The 20,020-nt window shown below is 38.3% G+C and overlaps 1 protein-coding gene across 1 annotated transcript in view; it reads left to right on the top strand.

The window, feature by feature from the left end:
* Positions 1-19,980, top strand: part of LOC139815256 (midasin) — a 111,255-nt gene extending 91,275 nt beyond the window's left edge. Inside the window, exons 12-20 of the mRNA XM_071782041.1 lie at positions 7,072-7,213; positions 7,327-7,553; positions 8,280-8,491; positions 8,864-9,858; positions 10,205-11,343; positions 11,845-16,202; positions 16,429-18,882; positions 19,132-19,372; positions 19,500-19,980. Coding sequence (XP_071638142.1) covers positions 7,072-7,213; positions 7,327-7,553; positions 8,280-8,491; positions 8,864-9,858; positions 10,205-11,343; positions 11,845-16,202; positions 16,429-18,882; positions 19,132-19,372; positions 19,500-19,682 — 9,951 coding nt within the window. The 3' untranslated portion in view covers positions 19,683-19,980. The remainder of the gene's footprint in view (positions 1-7,071; positions 7,214-7,326; positions 7,554-8,279; positions 8,492-8,863; positions 9,859-10,204; positions 11,344-11,844; positions 16,203-16,428; positions 18,883-19,131; positions 19,373-19,499) is intronic.
* Positions 19,981-20,020: the final 40 nt, after the last annotated feature.

The raw sequence follows: 20,020 nt of genomic DNA, 5'->3' as shown, positions 1-20,020 counted from the left end.
ATATGTAAAGTGTGGACTCCAAAAAGAAACTAATCGACTCGCTCTATGTTTGAGTGCAAAATTCTAAAAAGAATATATGGGCCAGTGGCAAATGTGGATGGCACAAATTATAAAATATAGAATTAGATACAATTACGAGCTAAGATGTCTCACAAAGGACCAAAATATTATACGCTTGATAAAAGCGCAAAGAATTGGATGGAGTGCTATTTGAATGTCTGAGGAAAGAGCAGTAAAAAGAAATATACACCAGTAACTCGGAAGGTAGCTGCAGAAATAAGGGCAGACGGGAAAAGGAGATGGACATGTTGAGAGGCTCTAAGAAGAATGAAAATTAGTAAAGTAACTGGGCCAACGTCACGAGAGATCGGAATAACTAGAGAAGAATAATTGTAGAGCCTTTTTTTAACGTGAACTATAATACTGAGAAAGAAGAAGAAAAAGAAAGAGAAAAAGAATTACTGTAATTTTACCGAATGTGTTAGTGATTCTTAAATGTCGAAAACGCAATTGTCAGATTTTGTAAACGAGAGGCTAATATTTAATCGTTGGCTTATAAATGAATATTCACACTTTTTATTTAGTAATTTCTTCATTTCATATCAAAAGATTATACTGGCAATACTTAAAATGGAATTTTGAAATAATTGAATAAAAATTCTTCGAATTTATTAATGATTTTGACATGGATAAAATAAGTTATTAATATTTCTGAATAATTTTGAAAAAAAATTTTTAAGCGAATATTTAAATATTATCAATCAATTTTTATTTAAGGTAAATGTACCAATGCTGGGACACTTAAGACCTATGTTTGGATACCTTTATCATTTTAGTTTTTAAATAAGTATAACGTGAATTTTAAAGATAAAGATAAAAATATAATACCAGAAAAATATTTTTATCTTTAATTCTTTGATTTTAATTCGCGTTATAACTTATTGAAGGACTAAAATAATGAAAATGTCTAGACATAGGTATGTGTCCAGGCATTGGCACATTTACCTTAATGAGTTTTGCGAAATTTCACCGATTTCATGTAATTTACAATGTAACTTACATTACAATTTACAATTTTATGCTGTCAATATCCAATATAATCTCTAAACGGAAATAATTCAAAAATAAAAAGCATGAGAAATTATTTTTGACAAAATCTAATTCAGCTTTAATCAATATTTCTGGAATTATAAAGATACTGACAATACATTTAAATTTGATATATTTATAAAATATATATAATATATTACACATTAAACTTATAAAAATAAATCATACATACCTATATTAAAATACCCGTTATTCATTATTTTTAATAATTAAAAGATTATTTATAAAAGATAAATTTAACATTATTAAATTAATATCTTAAGTTTTATCCGAGTTTTAGACATAATTTTTTAAAATCTTAATTTAATTTTATTAAATTAAGATTAAATTTTATCTGAAAAATTAAATTTTATATGATCTTTAATATCCTAACAATCCTAACATCCCTATCACAAACCTATTATCCCTAACATTTCTAATATATATATTCGCGTGAGAGCTTACTATGTATTTTAATTTGTTCTATAGTAATCTTGCCTTTAATAGTCCGAGTATTCCTAGCAATAATTCTAACATCTTACAATTAGCCTGTCATTTGAATTCCGCGTTTTTATCTTTAAATTTTTACTAATGCAAGTTTCCGCAAGTTTATATTGTTAAGCGCACTAATTAGAACCGTTCATATATGCAACCTATTTGCTGACTGAACCAACACGATTCCTAACTCGCTTACGATGAGCTCTACTTGTTGATTAATCCAGTGGGATACCTAATCCGCGATCACCCGAGATTTGAGAAGAGTGATGTAGCCTAATCGTAATTTAATTTTTGACCGGTCGCATTTATTTTCTTTTTTACGCGCCATCGCACATAAATATATATAGAAAAACTATGTATTCACGTGTACTTAAGTGAACTTTTTACAAACTTTGGCCAATATCGGCCACCTACCTTCGATGAATTTCTTCTTTCTTCGGCCAGATTGATCCTGACCATAACTATTCTGGCTGCATTGCAGTTGATAATCAGCGCCAGCACATAAACGTAGTTTTCTACGCTCATTAATGCAAGACGATTGCAAGACAATACGGTCGTTTATTAAAAGCTGCGCGCCGTAAATCACGTAAGATAAATGCAAACGTTCAATAGAATGTAATCGCGTGATTTATTTGCGTGAGTCATCCGCGTGATTTCTCGACATTAATATTGCATACAAGAATTTGGAAAATATTATAGGATACACAAATAATCTGAACATATAATAATTATTCATATGGAAGACATAAAATTGTGAAATTTAAATAAAAGCTCTATATTAATAAAAACGCGTCAAAATTTTATATCTTAAAATTAAAATTTCATATTCTATACTTTGATCTTTTGTTGATAATTCTTTAAACAATAGATTCAAAAAAATTTTTATAGATGTAATATACTGAATACTAATTAAGAAATGTAATAGATCAACACTATCAAATTATAAACGTTATTAATATGTCACGTTCTGATGAAAAAGATGATGTTCTCAACTAATATACTTTACGCGATATAAACGACGATTACAATGAGCTCTAACTTTTGACGAGCTCTACTTCCTTGTACACACAATAAACAAATAAATAGTGATATCCAGGATTAAATATCTGAACTAATTTAATCTAGTCCATCCATTTTAAGACAACAGATTTATGAGATATGATATATATTTTTATGTTGTTAATCGTGGATGTGTAGATATGTACATATATTGGATAAATTCTTTTTCATAAATCTGTTACCTCAATATAAAATAAAACTTTCTGACTCACCGCACCTGATGCGCAACGGGCGGAGTTATCTGCCACGTAGCTACGATGATACTGTAACACACAAACCGATTCAAATTAAAATAGAGCTCAAAATGACCAATACAACTATAGTTAAAAGATAGTTCTTACACGCAAAGGACTTTTAATTCATCTTTCAATGAAATATTTACTAATACAATTATCTATTTTCTGAATAAAAGATCTGTACAAAAATAAACTTTATATCAAAATTTAAATAAATTCTCTTTCTCTAATTATTTCATAACTTATCGAAATAAAACGATCCGAATAAATGGGAAAGTACTATTAATTTTATGCAGATAAGAAATAATCCTTACCCCAAAGTTGCTCCGCCGAGACCCGAAATCTCTCCCTCCTCGACTCAGGATGTCTGGATCGTCGGTCTCTTCCTGCTTCTCCCATTACTCAGGACACTCGCGGAAAACACTCGCGGATAATATACTACAATCGCGCGCGGACTAATTAATTATTAATAAAAGTCTTTTGCGCGACACTGCGGCACTCCACGTAAGATCTCCTCGAGAATCCCTTCAAAAGCTAGCAGCGTCTAGCCCTGCAAGGCAGACAAGTATATTTGGGACCACAATAACAATACCGGATAAGGGTTAAGAGCCACGCGGAAGAAGACGAAATCGATCGTGTCTAATCAATCGATCGAATTCTTACCGCTTAGAACCGAACCGTTTACCGGAAACAGGGTGTATTCTCAATCAGCTTTAAACTTTTACAGCGAAGGATAAAGTAAATTGAGATCCCATATATACTGGTCCCCTCACGGCGGGTGACTCCCAGCCGTCGGAGACCTCGGATTCAATCTCGGAGCCTTAAAAAAAAGTCCATTAGTCCGATAACTTGAACGGCACTCCCGAAGCAAACGCGCGGCACGGCGAACCGGCTGCGGTTCGTTTATTCAGTTAAATCGACGACGAGGGTACGTGAGCTTCCCCGTCTTTGGGTTTTTATCCAAGCAGAACAAGGGTTTTGCTTGGGTAATCCTCGGGGTACTGGGTCCTCCCACCGCGCCAGAGTCGTATACCTATATAGGAAGGAAGATATCGTCGATGAAAAATTATACAAATTATATATATAATACGTAGATAGGTTATGAACAATTAAATTAGAATTGACGTGTTATAAAGTAATAATTATTAGCATATTTTTTTATCAATTTAATTATTCAGGATATATTGTAATTCTAAAATATTTTTTTTTCTTTCTACATATTTCTAAATTATAGATATATATTTAAGAGATTTCGGTATTTCTTTCATTTATATCATTTTATATATTTGACTCTGGAAGAAAAAAAGAAATGTTTAACGCGTCTCAGATTTTATTTAAAAAATATTTAGACAAAAGAGAGAAGAGAAAATAAAATAACACGTCCAAATACTTTAATATTTTTTTTAATCTGTAGATAATGTATTTTATGATTTTATTTATTATTTTGTAAGTATAATGGAATAAATATCTTGCTCTAATCTTCTTCGTCCATGAAATGTGAATATCATGAAGGAAATAAAATTAAATAAAGAATTTATATTCCAAAAATATTTTACTTATTCGTGTATAATTTTTTTATCTCTTTTTTATTTTTCATTTTTTTTATCGAAGTACTAAGCTCAAAAATTTAATTAATCACAATATATTGACGATCACAATATATTAGAGAATTAATAAATTATATCTTTATGATATCCCATTAATATTATTTCCTGAAATTTTATCTGCATATATAAAGTGTTCAACAAAAAGAAAAAAAGACATTATCTCTTCCAGATTTGACGGTAATTTTTTTTACAAAAATTACTGTGTTGCTAATTTAATCACTTTCTACCAAGCATTAACTATAAGAAATATATTTTATAATTTTTTTTTTATTTATATTCATTTATTCCTGTAAAAAAAATTTGCGACATGCTTCTAACGGTTTGTCTCTTGTAATTACTGCTCAGTTATGTAATAACTGTAGTATCGAAATATGCATTGCAAGTAAGTGATTCGTTCGATCAATAACGCGTCGATAATTACAAGCTCCGTTCTGTGAACTCTATACGTATGCGTTTTTGTGTGCACAATGGATTACATTCCAGGGGATTAAACATTTATATATAATATATAAATATTTATTTATATATTATATATTATGGTATACCAATTTGTTCTAGTCTATTCATTTCAAGGCAATCGATCTTTGAAATATGTGAAATATCTAACTATATTCACCTAATTACATCACCTCGAGTTAACAGAGAAAGATGTCTTGTCAACGAATTCTCCCATGTCTCATTCTCGTCTCAAGTCTCCTCGCTACACACTTCCAACAACAATAATCGCGAACACAGTCGAGACTCGATAGCGAACCATTTGTCATAATATGGCAGTCGCGATACTTTATTTAGACACTCCCGACTCCCAAGATGAAACGATCGACGTATTACGACGTTCTTCCGTGATTTAAATCCGATGATGCACCAAAACATTCATATAAGTACCGACGTGGATATTACGCGAGTCAAATCAGCAGCCAATTGAGCCATTCCGAACAAACCGTCCGAAAATATACGTTCGAGACACGTTCACGGTACAACACGAACGCGTGAATTTCGCGAGATGCAAATGCAATTAAACAGTTAACACATCACTGCGCTCCGTTACCTAAATCACACTATTGGCGTACTCCATTTACATTAAATCGCGCGATCCGACGATTCGCGTACTACTCCGCGCTCTCGAAATGCAAAAGCGGATACTAATAAATTACCCTAAGATTAACGATTAATCGGACCGCGTTTGAGTTCAAGTATATCTTTTGAGAGATAATCAGGATTCATTAACATTAAGTAAATCGCGACGAACCGTTAACTCTCCGTCTGTATACGTGCAGAATTGACGACGTTCGAGCCAAAATAATATCTGCTTTTATCGATGCAATTCTTTAAAAAATGCGTTCTTAAGCAAGATGGCCGTGAGCTCCCCTTATTTTTTAGGAAGCAGGGTTTGTAACTATGCTCCTTCCTGTTCTTCTTATCTCCGTGATACAGACGGAGAGTTAATCGTTTTCCGATTTCTTCTACGAATAAACCGCGCGAAGCGCCTGCAATGAACGACCAGCATCTCGGTGCGTGCGAATGATGAGAATCGATCAGTCGCGTAGACGAATAATGTCGCGTAGACGATGATTAATAGAGGAAGAGGACCATGTACATATCTTTTCGATACCTGTGATACCATATCGTAATATTCACCGCGAAGGACTTCGCAGCGTAACAATATTATACGCGCGGAGCGGCACGCTCGGCTGGCTGTCGGCTCGAGTCACCGGACGAGAATGCTGGCGCGGCGAACTTTTTTTGTAAAGTCACACGGCGCCGGGCGCAGCCTGTGATTCGCGCGACGTCACGGCGTGACGTATGACGCCGCGGTTTATACAAAAACCAGTGCCGAGCGTGCCAACCGTCTCGCTGCCAATAATGAGTCTGTTTTCTATCGCTGAACTATTAGTAGTGCGGTCAGTTCGGCAATAGAAAACAGACCCATATTATCGATATAATAAAAATGACGTTTAATATATCTAGCGAATTAATGTACGCCGAATATTCCGTTCTTTACTCTTTGATGAACAGACTAAATCGCATACTTTGCGCGTTGTTTTTAAAGCTGCCGTCACTAATTGAGATAACAATTCTATTCGATTTTGAAAGCGCCTTTAAATTGTAATATTATAACTTGTGTTTTAATATTAAAATTAATTACTAATAATTTTTTTCATATATCTCTACATTCGATTTATTAAAAAGATTTTCGAGTTTCTTTCTTTTGCACGAATTTATATATTTAAATTATTTATATTTTAATTGGAAGGAAGTAGGCCAAACGCAAGCCTTAGATTTTATTTGAAACTATTTAAACTATTTTATTCTTACAGTCAAGAATCTTAGAGATTGTTTTTACATTTTGTATATTTTACGGCAAATCACAGGAATCAGTGTTTTTGTGAAAATTTTATTCCACTCTTCTTTATCTTTTGTTATTTAATTTTTTTAATTAAAACAATTTTTTATTTGTTTTCTTTTATAAACGCTCCAAACTTTATCTAGGCATTTAGCAGTTTAAAGTTGATAAATAAAGTTAAATAGTCCAGCTATAGTTTAATCTTGATAACAATTAAGTATCTTTTCTATTGTTTCAGACGGATTATAATCGGCATCTTGAACAACTATTTGGGCGCGTAACGACTTTACTTATCGAGAGTCTGCAAACTTTAGCTATCGACAATTTGGGGCAAGTTGCCGAACTTCACAAACGTCTGGAGCAAGTACGAGACTTATTCGGTAAGTAAAACTGTAGTTTATCGTCAGAAGAGGTTTTCTTTCTAATCACAATGAGAAATCTGATTTCCTTTATTGAAATTAAATCTTATCACTCACCATCCGTTCGCCGCCAGATGAAAACGTCGCCGGCGGAACAATGGCCGAGGAGACCGAGCGATTCTTACGTAAAATCAAGGAACTGTCGAACGTGGTGTCGGCGATGGAGCTTCGTGAGCCATCCCGCGAATCGGAGCTAAGAGATATCGAGTCGAGTCTGAGGAACTTGAAGATTCTCGTCGAGCAGGATAAATGCCTGAATGCCGGCGGAAAGTTCGAATGGGTGGACAGTGTGTTAGTAAAGGTATTCAATCAATGACACGCTTTTATACATTTCCTTATCATAGAGAGCTACATTTCCATTACTGAAATTTATGAAGACTCACTTTATGGGGATGTACCGTAGTATCACATGGTACCGCATGATACTAACGTATGTATATGATAGAAGACATTTTGACAATGTTGCTTTAAATTATTCTCCGTACTTCGTAGTACCCGAACTTAATTTAGGCAACTCTAATACGTTATTCTTTACGATGCTTCTCATATTTTACATAGCGAGCGATAAAGTTGGGCTAACTTCGAACTTTACTTCTCGCTACCTATCCTAATATTTTATCCTTGACACATGATAACGTAAGTATTACAAAAGTTTTAATAGAGTCGAAAATTGCGTGGTTTCCAAAACTTTCCCAACACGTGAAACTATTTCTATTCATTATTTATATCAATTTTATTGCATTTCCTCTTTATTATAATATATTAAATGTAATATGACAGTTAATGAGTTGTCAAGCTAAAGTAAAACGTAAATATTCATCTGATTATTTTGCAATTCGGCAATATATCAAAAAACATTTTAAATCTGTTATATTAAACAATTTTTTTAGCGCAGTTTTATTGTAATTTCTTACACATCCGTGAAGAGCTGTATATTATAGAATCTCATTTTCCAATCAGCAAAACTTTGCTAAATGAAGCTAAAACTTCGTTTCGTCCAAAGTAATATAACGAAGTCACCTTTCAGTGCTTGCAAGACGGTAGTTGGCTGCTCATCGACCAGGTTAATCTGTGTAGCCCGGCTGTATTAGACAGACTTAATGGACTGTTAGAGCCGAACGGTGTTCTCAGTATCGGCGAACGAGGAGTTGATAGCGAAGGCAATGTCATTACCATCAAGCCGCACGAAAATTTCCGCCTATTTCTAACCATGGATCCCCGATACGGCGAAATTTCCAGGTGATTTATATCTCTTGGCACCAACATGTCAATAATAATTAAATCATATGATTTTATACGTCAATTATGTGCAAAAGTCGTGAGATTAAATTATTATCCTACTCCGAAAATATTACGTCACAAATTCTCGCACATATGCAAATATATTTTCCAAGATCTGACAAAAATGGAATAAAAAGCTGCCACCAAGACGGCAACTTTACATTACAATATAATGTTTGAAAAATATATGATAATTATTTTATACATTCAACATGTTGCAATAAAGTTTTAAAATCATGAAATTATTTTGTGAAATCAATTATATCAATTATATCGTGACAGAATCATTTTAGATACCCATTAATACAAAATACAATTGACGATTTTTAGGGCCATGCGTAACAGAGGCGTCGAGATTTACATGCTCGGCTCGAAGGAGAACGTCAACGAGGATGTAATCGATTTCAAGTCGCTGTTACTTAACGCCGGCATTACGAAGTCCGCGCATCGCGACGCACTGCTCGAGATTTACGACAGAATGTCGGAGGAGATCGTCGCCGTGGACCGATTCAGCGCGATCGATTTGCTGCACACCGCGTTCTTGGTGAAGCAACGGTCGCTGCGCGGATTCCCCGCGGAGCAATCGATCAGGAACGCGTGTATCGACGTCTACGTGAAGTCTAGATCGTCGCGAGACCTGCGTTTCAAAGACCATCTGACTTCCCTGATCGATGAAATTGTTGAGCGACATGTCGCGCGCGATGATGAAGAGATGTCGATGATCGATTTGGATGCCGCCACGTGGAGCGTGAAGAATCTGCAAGACAATTCGAGACTCGTTAGGATCAGACAACAAGGCTTACTATTGAACGCTGCTGTTGACATGTACAAATCATCCCTAAAATCTGATTCGGGAAATATCGAAAGAGATATTGTTACGACGAAGTTGTTGAACGACTTCTGCGGTCTTAAAGAGGATGAAAAGTTGGACGTTGACGTTGCTGACGTATTGCCGTATCTCCTCTTGAATTTTTACGAGCAATCCTCGCAAGACGACGCGCCACTCAGGAAGGAATGGATCTCGAAGATGTTGCGAGGAGACGCGATACTTGACGATCTTGAGGAGAAGAACGCGCTATGGGCGAAAATAATCGCAGATTTTTGTTTCGAATCTGCAAACGCGAGAAGTTCGTTACCCTGGGATCTATGGCAGCTCGTTGGAAAGGATCCTTCCATCGGAGGACTTAGCGACGCGAATAAATTGTTACTGTTGCTATATGCATTCGGTATGATTCTAAAAAGTGATACATCGCAAAAGAAGACGGAGATGTTGGAGAACAAAGACTTGATATCCGTGAAACTATACTCTAGCGTTGTAAATGACGGTAAATATTCTAGATTAAGCTAACGATATCTAATTTAATTATATTATCAACGATATCGCATCTTGAATTGAAAAGTCTCACAACTTAGTCATTTTTTTAGGAAATAAAATTGCGAAGTGCAATTAAGCCTATCAATTCGTAATTAACGCAATATCTTATTTCGAAATCATGAATTTTTTCCGGAATAAAACAATTTATTTAATTAGTTTATCTTATAAATAAAAGGTTAATAATTTTAATTTGCAAGAGTATTCGATTTCTCATTTATTACTTTTTAGTTTTGCTTTCCGTTTTAAGGCACGATGTTTTTATTAGATAGACCATTAGTAAGATTTTTTACTTACAGGTAAGCTACTTTCGCAATTGAAAAACCAACCGCTCATAACGTGCTTCGTGCAATTCCTTGAACAAGCGCATTCTTGCATCAAAGCGATTTTACAAGATGTAAAGGTAAATGTCGACAGTTACGTCGAATGGAGAGCAGGGTTGAGATGGTTCGCAAGATTCGAAAGACTGGGCGAAATTACGCTCATAGATAAGTCAAAAAAGTCTAAAGACGTGGTCACGAATTTGGAACAGACTTCTCTGTTGCTAAGAGTGCATTATAAATGGCTACTGAAGTTCCTACGTGAACTACTCCTGAGAGCCAAAGAATATTTGAGCGTAGAAACCATGAGTGTAGTAGTCAAACGGCTGAGGGAGACTATAAGCCCCATAAACAACCAACTGGAATCGATATACGATCCTCTCAGGAAGATATCGAAAAGAATCAAGAAAGAATTGACCCTCCCACCGCCTCATTCCACGAAGATCAGCATGGAAGTGCACTCGGAACTAATGAGGATAACGGGGGACTTCGATGTGAGAGACGAAGGAGGCAGCACCCTGAAACAAAAATTGAAGATTATATCCGCGCAGTTTGAGAACACGCTGGCGATGAGACAGCAAACGATTTCCTTGTGGAGCGACATTTACTCCAAGAAGTCGAGCGACGAAACGACGTTGCAAACCGTTAACGAGGTAGAAAAATTCTGCAAAGAGAGCCACATTCGTCTGCGAGGTCCTACGGAAGTCGAGGATATTCTGAACAAAGTACGCTCTCTTCCAAAAGAGGAAATGACGCAGCTGAACACGAGGACACAGTTGTGGCCGATTTACGAGTACGTGTTTCTGTCGCTCGCCTGTACTCTGCAAGGAGAAATGTGTCGGAAAGCAACGATTTCCGGTGTCGCTTTGGCCGAATGTCTTGCGAGATTCGCGGATGTGGCCAGTATACCGAGCGATCTGATGGGCTTGTTGAGCGCGATAGCTCGAAAGGAAGTCGTGCAAGGATCAGATCTCTTGTTGCTGCCGGAACTGTTCCGCTGTCTCGAACAGTTTGTTCAACGTTCTTACGCTTTTAAGGATTCGAGCCGCCTTTTGCACTGGCGCGGTATAACGGAGGAAGATATAGAGAAATCGGTAACTTCCTACACCGAATCCAAGGTTTGTGTCTTATTTTTGTATAGAAATTACTAATATTAAATTTTCAGCAGTTAGGAACTCGAAACTGATTGTTAATTAATTATTATTAGGAGATATTTTAAACACAATTAATCTAATCAATATATACAATTTTGGGGTACGTGTGATTGATGTGGTGTGCCCCTAAAAATAGCCATTCGCGCTCTATGAGTCGGATAATGACTTTCATTAGTATGTGCCCAATTCGACTCTTAATGAAAGGACCGATTGGCCGCTTAGTAATTTGATGGAATCGTTTATAAACTTAGTCGGCGCGGCCAGGGGCTCGCGAGAAAGTGCGTTTTGTCTGCTTAGTGTGATGCCGTTTTGATAGAGACACACGTGGCCACCACACAATTAATGTAATATTTATAATTTACATAATCATAGATATATAATTATCTTTCAAAATTTTAACTACTTCTCGAAACTTTTCTAAAGTTTCTTATTTAAAAATATATCGTTTTATTCATTTATTTATAGAGGGAATTTATATACGTCGGTGGACCCGTTCTCTTGAAACTAGTACTGCAATTAATGTTGAATAAAACAAACCAAGAAGAAGAGAATAATGTTTTTTCCACAATCACGCTCGGAACATATCTGGCGCAAGTGAATCAGCTGCAGCTACTTAATGAGATTTTGTGGCGCAATAGTATCTCGTTAACAAACTCCCGACGCGATTCAAGCCGTAGCGATTTAGCAACATTAACGTTTTACTTGCACTTATATGTATCCAAATTTCCGGTCGACAAATCAAAACTGTATGAGATACTTGGAATCTCGATTGACGCCGACGGAAAGAATCCTAACCGGAATCCTGAAATCGACCTGATTAGAGTCGATATAAAAAATTGCGAAGACATGGAGCGTAGGTTGACGAGCGATTATCTTGAGCCGAAGGAAGAATTGAACAAAGCGTATGACAAAATAAAGATTATGAATGAGGAGACGGTCCTTCAAGAAAAAGACACGCTTCAACGGGGAAGAGCGTGGATGATACTCGGTTACATGCAATTGTTACTTTTTGGAAATTTGGATCTTATCGATCCCGTGCATAAAGTGGAATTGAAATTCAAGTACCTGGAGGAGGACATCGCCGATTGCAAAAAGACGATATACGTTACAACGTTGCAGGATCGTATTCTGGGTATATCACCGGTGATGGATGAGCGAATCCATCCGAGATCAGCATTCACGAGCACCTACAAGAACGAGAAGTTCTTGTTGAGGGATAATCTCAGCTGTCTGAGAGCGTTCAGGCCACCGCCCGTCAAATTTGCCTCGCTCAGCAAAGACTGCGCCGATTTCAGGAACGGAGTAGGTTCCTACACGAAGGTGAAGAAGCATATGAACAACCTGTGTGATATCGGGACCAAGATCATTGAAAAAAAACGCGTGGAATCAGATGATCGTGTTTTGCGAGAAGCGGAAAACTGGAGCTTATCAGTGCAAGGGTTCGCCGAGCGGATCGAGACGAATTATCTGTCAGATTATCCGGACGTGATTTCTCCATTACTGACTGCGCTGGCGCAGTTAAATCACGGCGTTTCCATACTGATCAACGAAATCCGACGACTGATATCTTTGTATAAAACCGATGACGCGGATTTCGAGCGTATGATGAATTTGATCAAGTTTCCGACGATCGGCGGGTCGTCGGTCGCTGATCTTTCACGTCTAAGTAGATTATGCGTTTCCGAGAGCGTAAGGAATCTCATCGGCGAGTATTCGTCTTCCACAGATACGTTCGTTAAAATGCGGGAGCAGTTCCGGATATTGAAGTCGGGTTTGCACGAACTACGTAATTACGTAATTGTCAACAGAGGTCTGACTAGATCAGATTGGCGAGACATGAATAAGCTGCTGCAACAGATAGTTCTGATCTGGAAGCAGCAGCAGCAAGAGGAAGAGAAACGGGCCGCGGAGAAAGACAGCTTGTACAAGAATAAGATCGAGAATCACGGCGACACGTTGACGGAGAAGGAAGAGCTCGCTCTGGAAGTCCGCAAGCTGTTCCCAACGCACCGCGAAAAGGACTCCTTTGATCGAAAGGAGATCCAATCAGACGAGACGGAAATGAGCTTCACCGGTCTCGTCACCAAAGACGACATCAGGGAGATCCAGCAGATCCACTCGAACATCGTCACGTCTTACATCGCGACCAAGTGGATATGCAACAGTTCTGCTGCGGCGAGTTCGACGAATTACATCGGGCCTCTGATTCAAAGGTACAACGTGGTGTACGGGATACTCGACAACATTCTGCCGAGTTTAAGCGAAAAATTCGCGGTCAAATTGTACAACAGCTTCAACTTTCTGGTCACTTTGGGGTTGCAAGCGAGTCGAGAGAAGAGCGCGGATCGGAATTTGTTGGAGAACATCGAAGGACAAATGAGAGCATACGATTTCTACAAGGACTGCAACGTTGAGGAAGTGGAGAAGTGTCTACCATTGTGCGAGAGTATCCTGAATCGTGTCGATCAGCTGCTGCTGGAGGAGAGGCCGGAACACCCCACTTTGAGATCGATACGATGCATAATAGAAAGGATCTACACGTTCTCGATCACTGCACCTGTCTCCAGATTTCTGACAGGTTTGGTGTTGCTGTTCGACGAGATGCACAAATTGAAGGAGAACGCGCATAGCGGTGTCATAATCACGGACCTTATGTCAGAGTTAACGCAGCGGATAGAATCCTGGAGGAAACTAGCGCTAAAAAGCTGGAAAGGTTGCCTCGATACAACGTACAAGAATCTCAGATCGGATACGTCCAAGTGGTGGTTCTTTTTGTACGCGCTGATCGAAAGTTACGTTATGAGACCCGAGAAAAATAACGTCCAGCAAGCAAACGACGAGCCTATCACCAGGCAAAAGTTGGTAGAATCACTGGAGCGTTTCATGAACGAGTCGTCCCTCGTCGAATTCGAGTCGCGCTTGGATCTCCTCTTGACGTTCCACTGTCACGTGTATTACTTCGACGACAGCGACAACAAGAACGAGCTCTTGGCCGTATTGTGGAACATGTACAATTATTACAAGCAATTCGTAGACGATGTGAATGCAAGGATCGCCGCTTTGAAAGCGCCCATCGAGAAGAAGCTGAAGGACTTCGTTGAGATCGAGCTATCTCAGCGATCGAACGATATCAACTATTCGGTTGTGAAGGAGAAGGTCGAAAAGACGCATCGCAAACTGCATGAATACGTAAAGGAATTTCAGAATGCCCTGAAACAAAACGTGTCTTCTTGCTTGACTGTTAAGTCAGAATCTTATAGTACAGAGATGAACAAGGGCATCTGGGATGATGGAGAACATCGTAGGCACGTGATGAACCCTGAAGATTTTATTATACCACCAGCTGTAAACGTGGAAGTACAGTTAAGTGGGCTTGTCAAAAGAACAGGGACAGCCAGGCGTCTATGCAAAGAGATAGTCCTGGCAAATTCTTATCCCCAGGTACGAGAAGAACTTGAAAATTTCATCGAAGATTACATGGAGCAGAGCGCGCGTCTTCGGAATACGAACGTCAACAGAAGTTTACCGAAGAATAAACAAAAGTCTGAAGCGAAGAGCTTTTTGCATCAGAAGAAAAGTACGCTCTCCAAGTACTTCAAGACGTTGAAGACTCAGATAGGCATATCCTATCGCACTGGTATACAGGCGTTGAAAAATGACCCCGACAAGGTGATAGACTTCACGGTGCCACCTTTGGATCTGAGTATAATCGGCCAGTACTTTAAACTGAATAAACCTGATCAGGATATGCTGATGCAGTGGAAAGGCTGCGAGAAGTATTATTATAAATCTCTCATCAGGTTGAACGCTCTCAACGCGATGCTCAGCACAAGCCAGACCGATCTGGGGCTGCGGAACATAGAATGTTGCCGAGGATATTCCGCGCATTTGATGATGATGGCCCACAAGAAGAAGACGACCCTCGTCCAGACATTCAATTATTTCTCGTTGCTTCGCGTACAGATTTCGAGTCTGTCCGAAACGCACGAGCAGGATCTGTACGGGGAGAAGCGGGAAATAGGACATGAATGCGCGGAGCACCTGAAAACGTTGCTGATTACGTTGGAAGTTGGATTCGAGCAGCTGCTGCTGTTTCTGCAATGCTGTCCCGCGAAATCATCAACGGATCCGAACAGAGCGGCACTTACGTTGGACGCGAATGCACTTCCTATAATCGCTGGCTCTCAAAATGACGAAGTTTGGAAAAACGCGAACGCTCTGCTGAAGGATAATTTGAATTCAGTAAGAGATACCGCAAAACGTTTCCACGCCTTATTCATGCCACTTAAAATTTTATCGGAAAATCAACCTAAAGCCAGCCATAATTTACCTTTAAGTTCGAAGAATTTTGAATTCGTGAAGCAATGTTGTGCGACAATCGAAGTCCTAAGAGCGCGAACTAAGGAATTAAAACGACTGTTTGAGCACAACTTGAACGTTGTACATTCTATCTGGGACAATATAGAGTCATTAGACAAGAAAATGGAATCTTTCCTTTGTTGCGTCGAAAAATTTAGAACAGGTATACAAAATAGAGAGCAATCAGGAGAAAAAAATCACAATATCAAGCAGTATGAATCAGCTCTAAAATGTCTAGAAGAAAAGATATTACTTGTAATACAGAAGAAATACAAAGCTCATACCGAGAAAGATGTGCCGCGCCTCAATGAGAAACCGAACGAGGAAAATGATAACGACATAGAAAAAGAAGCAGAAGAAAAATTAATGGTGAAACTTGTTGAATTGCTTGAACAGGATATAACCGAACTGGAGCTGTCTAACATATACAATTTATTTTTACAATCAGCAGACTATTGTACCAGGTAAGGATTATTTGACTATTCAACATTTACTATTCGGGCGGCATAGATGATTTTAAAATATAATCAATATAATGTGATGTTTCTTTTAAAAATCTTTTATTGAACAAAAGCATATTATTTTTCTATACCTATAAATAAAAACAATGTTAATAAATTTTTGCTTACGTGAAATAGAAGCTGTAAATTCCGTGAAATTAATAAGTATATATATATTTTTTTTTTTCAGGTCGCTCGCAAAATATTTACCTCTACTGGAACAATATATCTTGCTCGTTCAGTTTTATTTAAACGAGCAGGTGGCATCATTCCGTATCACGTGCAAAATGCTGTACCTGCAATTAAACGTATTCTTAGATTTGGCTGCAAATGGGTTCTGCGTGCCAAAGGATTTAGATCTCGAGGAAAACGATTCAAACGAGTCAGGCGAGATGACAGAGAAAGGCGGAATGGGTTTAGCTGATGGCGAAGGAACGAGAGACGTTTCCGATAGAATAGAATCCGAGGATCAGCTTGAGGATGCAAGACCCGCGGATCAAGAACGGGAGAAACAAGACGATAAGAATTGTAAGGAAGAGGAGAAGGGAATCGACATGTCCGAGGATTTCGACAGTCAGCTTCAAGATATGGAGAAGAACGATAATGATGAAGAACAGAGCGACGATGACGAAGAAAACGATTTGGATAAAGAAATGGGACAGACGGGAGAAGGCGCTGAGCAGCTTGATAAAGAAATCTGGGGCGACGATCAGGAAGAATCCGAAGAGAACAACGAACAGCCGGAAAACGAGGATGAAGAGGAAGGCACGGGCGAACAAATCGGTGATAAGGAAATGGGCGCGAGGGATGACAGAGATAACAGAAAACAGGAAGACGATGACGACACAGATGAAAATCGACAAGAGGAAAATAAAAAGGAGATAAACGAGCTGAATGAACCAGAAGTAGATGAGGATCAAATTAATCCTTATCACGGCAAGTTCCAGCCTCAACCGGAACCCGAACCGCTTGATTTACCGGAAGACTTGAATCTGGATGAGGACGGTAAGGAAGACAAGGGGGGCGAGGACGAGAATCCCTTCGACATCGACGAGATGAAGAAGCCGCCGCCAGAGAAGCAGGATGTAGAACTCGGGAAAGAATCTGAGGAGACTAAAGAAAATGATTCTGGGGAGAACTCCAGCGAAGACGAGAACGAGAATAACGATAATACGGATAAAGAAAACAAAGCGGAAAGAACAGAGGAAGAGCTCGAAACTGATAAGGAAACTGAAGAGAAAAGTGGAGAGAATGCGGGAGCCGAGAATAAAGACGAGGAGCAGAATCGAGATGAAGAAGCGGAGGAAGACAAATTACAAGAGAAGGCAGCGCCGAGTGCAGATGATGCGAGCAAGCAAATGGATGCTGCGCAACAAATTGAGGAAACGATGGAAGGTTCACGGGACACGGTGGCGCAACAACCGGACACGAAGGATCAACAGGAGGAAACTTCAGCCGAAAATACTCAAGAGGATAATAATGATAAAGGCACAGGCCAGTCGCAATCGGCACAACAAGAAAGCGGGCATTCAGGATCATCTAAGCAGGAAACTGTTCCGGCACCGCAGACCAACGCAATGACGAAACCAGTCGAGAAGAGGAAGAACCCGGGCGAGAGCAACGAAGATCGCAGTCTGTTGGATAGATTTGAGCCGACGCTGAAGAAATTGAAGACGATCTACTCGCAGGACGAGATATCGAAAGATGAGAAGGAGGACGATGCGAGCAATGCTGATGGCGACAAAGCCGAGATGGCTCAACACATCAAGGATTCTGAAAGATTTGACGATTGCACGCTCGACGCCGCGACGGAAGATCAGGTCAGACAACAAGCTTCGAATACGGATAAAGACGAGAATGAAGAGGAGAAAAAAGATGACACTATGGACGTAGAGATGCACGAGGATAAAGAGAACGACGTGGCGGATGATAAAATAAATGAGCAGAAATCCGAAAAGATCTCCGAGATTACAGATAACAAAGGCAAAAAGGATTCTGATGGTAAAAGAAACAACGTGGACGACAATCAGACGGAGACAATGGTCGAATTGGAAGGCGAAACAGCAGAAACTATGAAAGTGCAGAGAGGAACTGAATCTACATTTCACACGATGGAATGGAGCGTGGAAGAGAGTGATCTTGCCTCTGGTTACGCGGAAAGAAAGCGATTCGAGGTGGAAAAGATGTTGGGCGAATGGACGCAAATGCCTTCGACGGAGGAAGCCACAGCCGCATGGAATCGTCTATGTTCGGTCACGGATGCAGCCGCTAGGGATTTGTCCGAAAAATTAAGATTGGTGTTGGAGCCCACGCAAGCGTCGAGATTGAAGGGCGATTATAAGACGGGCAAACGCATCAATATGCGAAAAATCATCCCCTATATAGCCAGTCAATTTCGCAAGGATAAAATCTGGCTCAGGCGCACGAAACCGTCGAAACGTGACTATCAGATCGTCCTCGCATTAGACGATTCCAGCAGCATGGCAGATAATCATTCCAAGGAATTGGCCTTCGAGTCTTTGTCACTGATTAGTAAGGCAATGACGTATCTGGAAGTAGGACAACTTAGTGTCATAAGTTTCGGGGAGCAGGTGAAAGTGTTGCATCCTTTAGGAGAACCTTTCACAGAACAAAGTGGATCCAGGTACCTTTACTTTTACATAATCTTTATATGCATTTAATATTAAATTAAATATAAGCTCAATAGTTTAGGAGATAAAACTAGACAAAGGATATTGATCTTACAATTAGTCACTATTTTACATATTCAAATTTATCAGTCATAGCTGTTTAAGAACTTAATCAGGATAATCTTATTTTATTTTATTTATTTCATGTAAAAATTGGAATTTTATAGCCATTTCATGTTTCTTTTCTGTTTTTTTCTTTACAGGCTAATACAAGAAATGAGGTTTGATCAAAAAAAGACAATGATTGGGCAATTAGTCGATTTTACGGTGGACATGCTCGAGGATCAGCGTACTTCATCCGACAATGCTAAACTGTTGGTAGTACTATCGGATGGCAGAGGGATATTTTCAGAAGGAAAAGAAAAAGTGAATTATGCTGTCAGGAGAGCTAGACTTGTAGATATCTTCCTAGTGTTCATAATAGTCGACAATCCAATTAACAAGGTAATTCTTAGTTCACTTCTTAAAATGATCATGTTATTAATAATCATCGCAATAATAATAATAGTTCATTTTCAACACTAAAAAACTTTAAGAAATGATTATTAAGTCTGATTGTTTATTTTTTCAGGATTCAATATTAGACATCCGTATGCCTGTGTTCGAAGGAGGAAAATTGTTAGGAATTCGATCATATATGGATAATTTCCCATTTCCATTTTATATGATTCTTAAAGACATAAACACATTACCGGGAGTTCTGAGCGATGCCTTACGTCAATGGTTTGAAGTAGTTGGAAAAATTGATACTTAGACTGATAAATGTAATTTAAACATTCAAACTTTTAAATTTGAAGCTGTATAAATAGTGGAGGCAAATTAGGTTTTTATCTCAAAACCGGTTCCGAGATAACGCACTTTTTTGATCTAATTTGCCTCCACTAAAATAATAAAACATAGTGTATGAATATATATTATATATATTCCTTATTTAATAAGTACCTAATAATAAACAGTAAAATTTGTGATATGTATGTGTGTATATATATAAATAATATATGTATATGTATAACATGCACACACAGACACACATCATAATATAATATACGTGTCATAATCTTTTAGATGTATATTTCAAAGAAATTGTAATAA

The sequence above is a fragment of the Temnothorax longispinosus genome, chromosome 6 (genome assembly GCF_030848805.1).
Source record: "Temnothorax longispinosus isolate EJ_2023e chromosome 6, Tlon_JGU_v1, whole genome shotgun sequence".
NCBI classification, from domain to species: Eukaryota; Metazoa; Arthropoda; class Insecta; order Hymenoptera; family Formicidae; genus Temnothorax; species Temnothorax longispinosus.
Note: the sequence above shows the minus strand (reverse complement) of the source record. Positions and strands in the feature narration are given on the sequence as shown.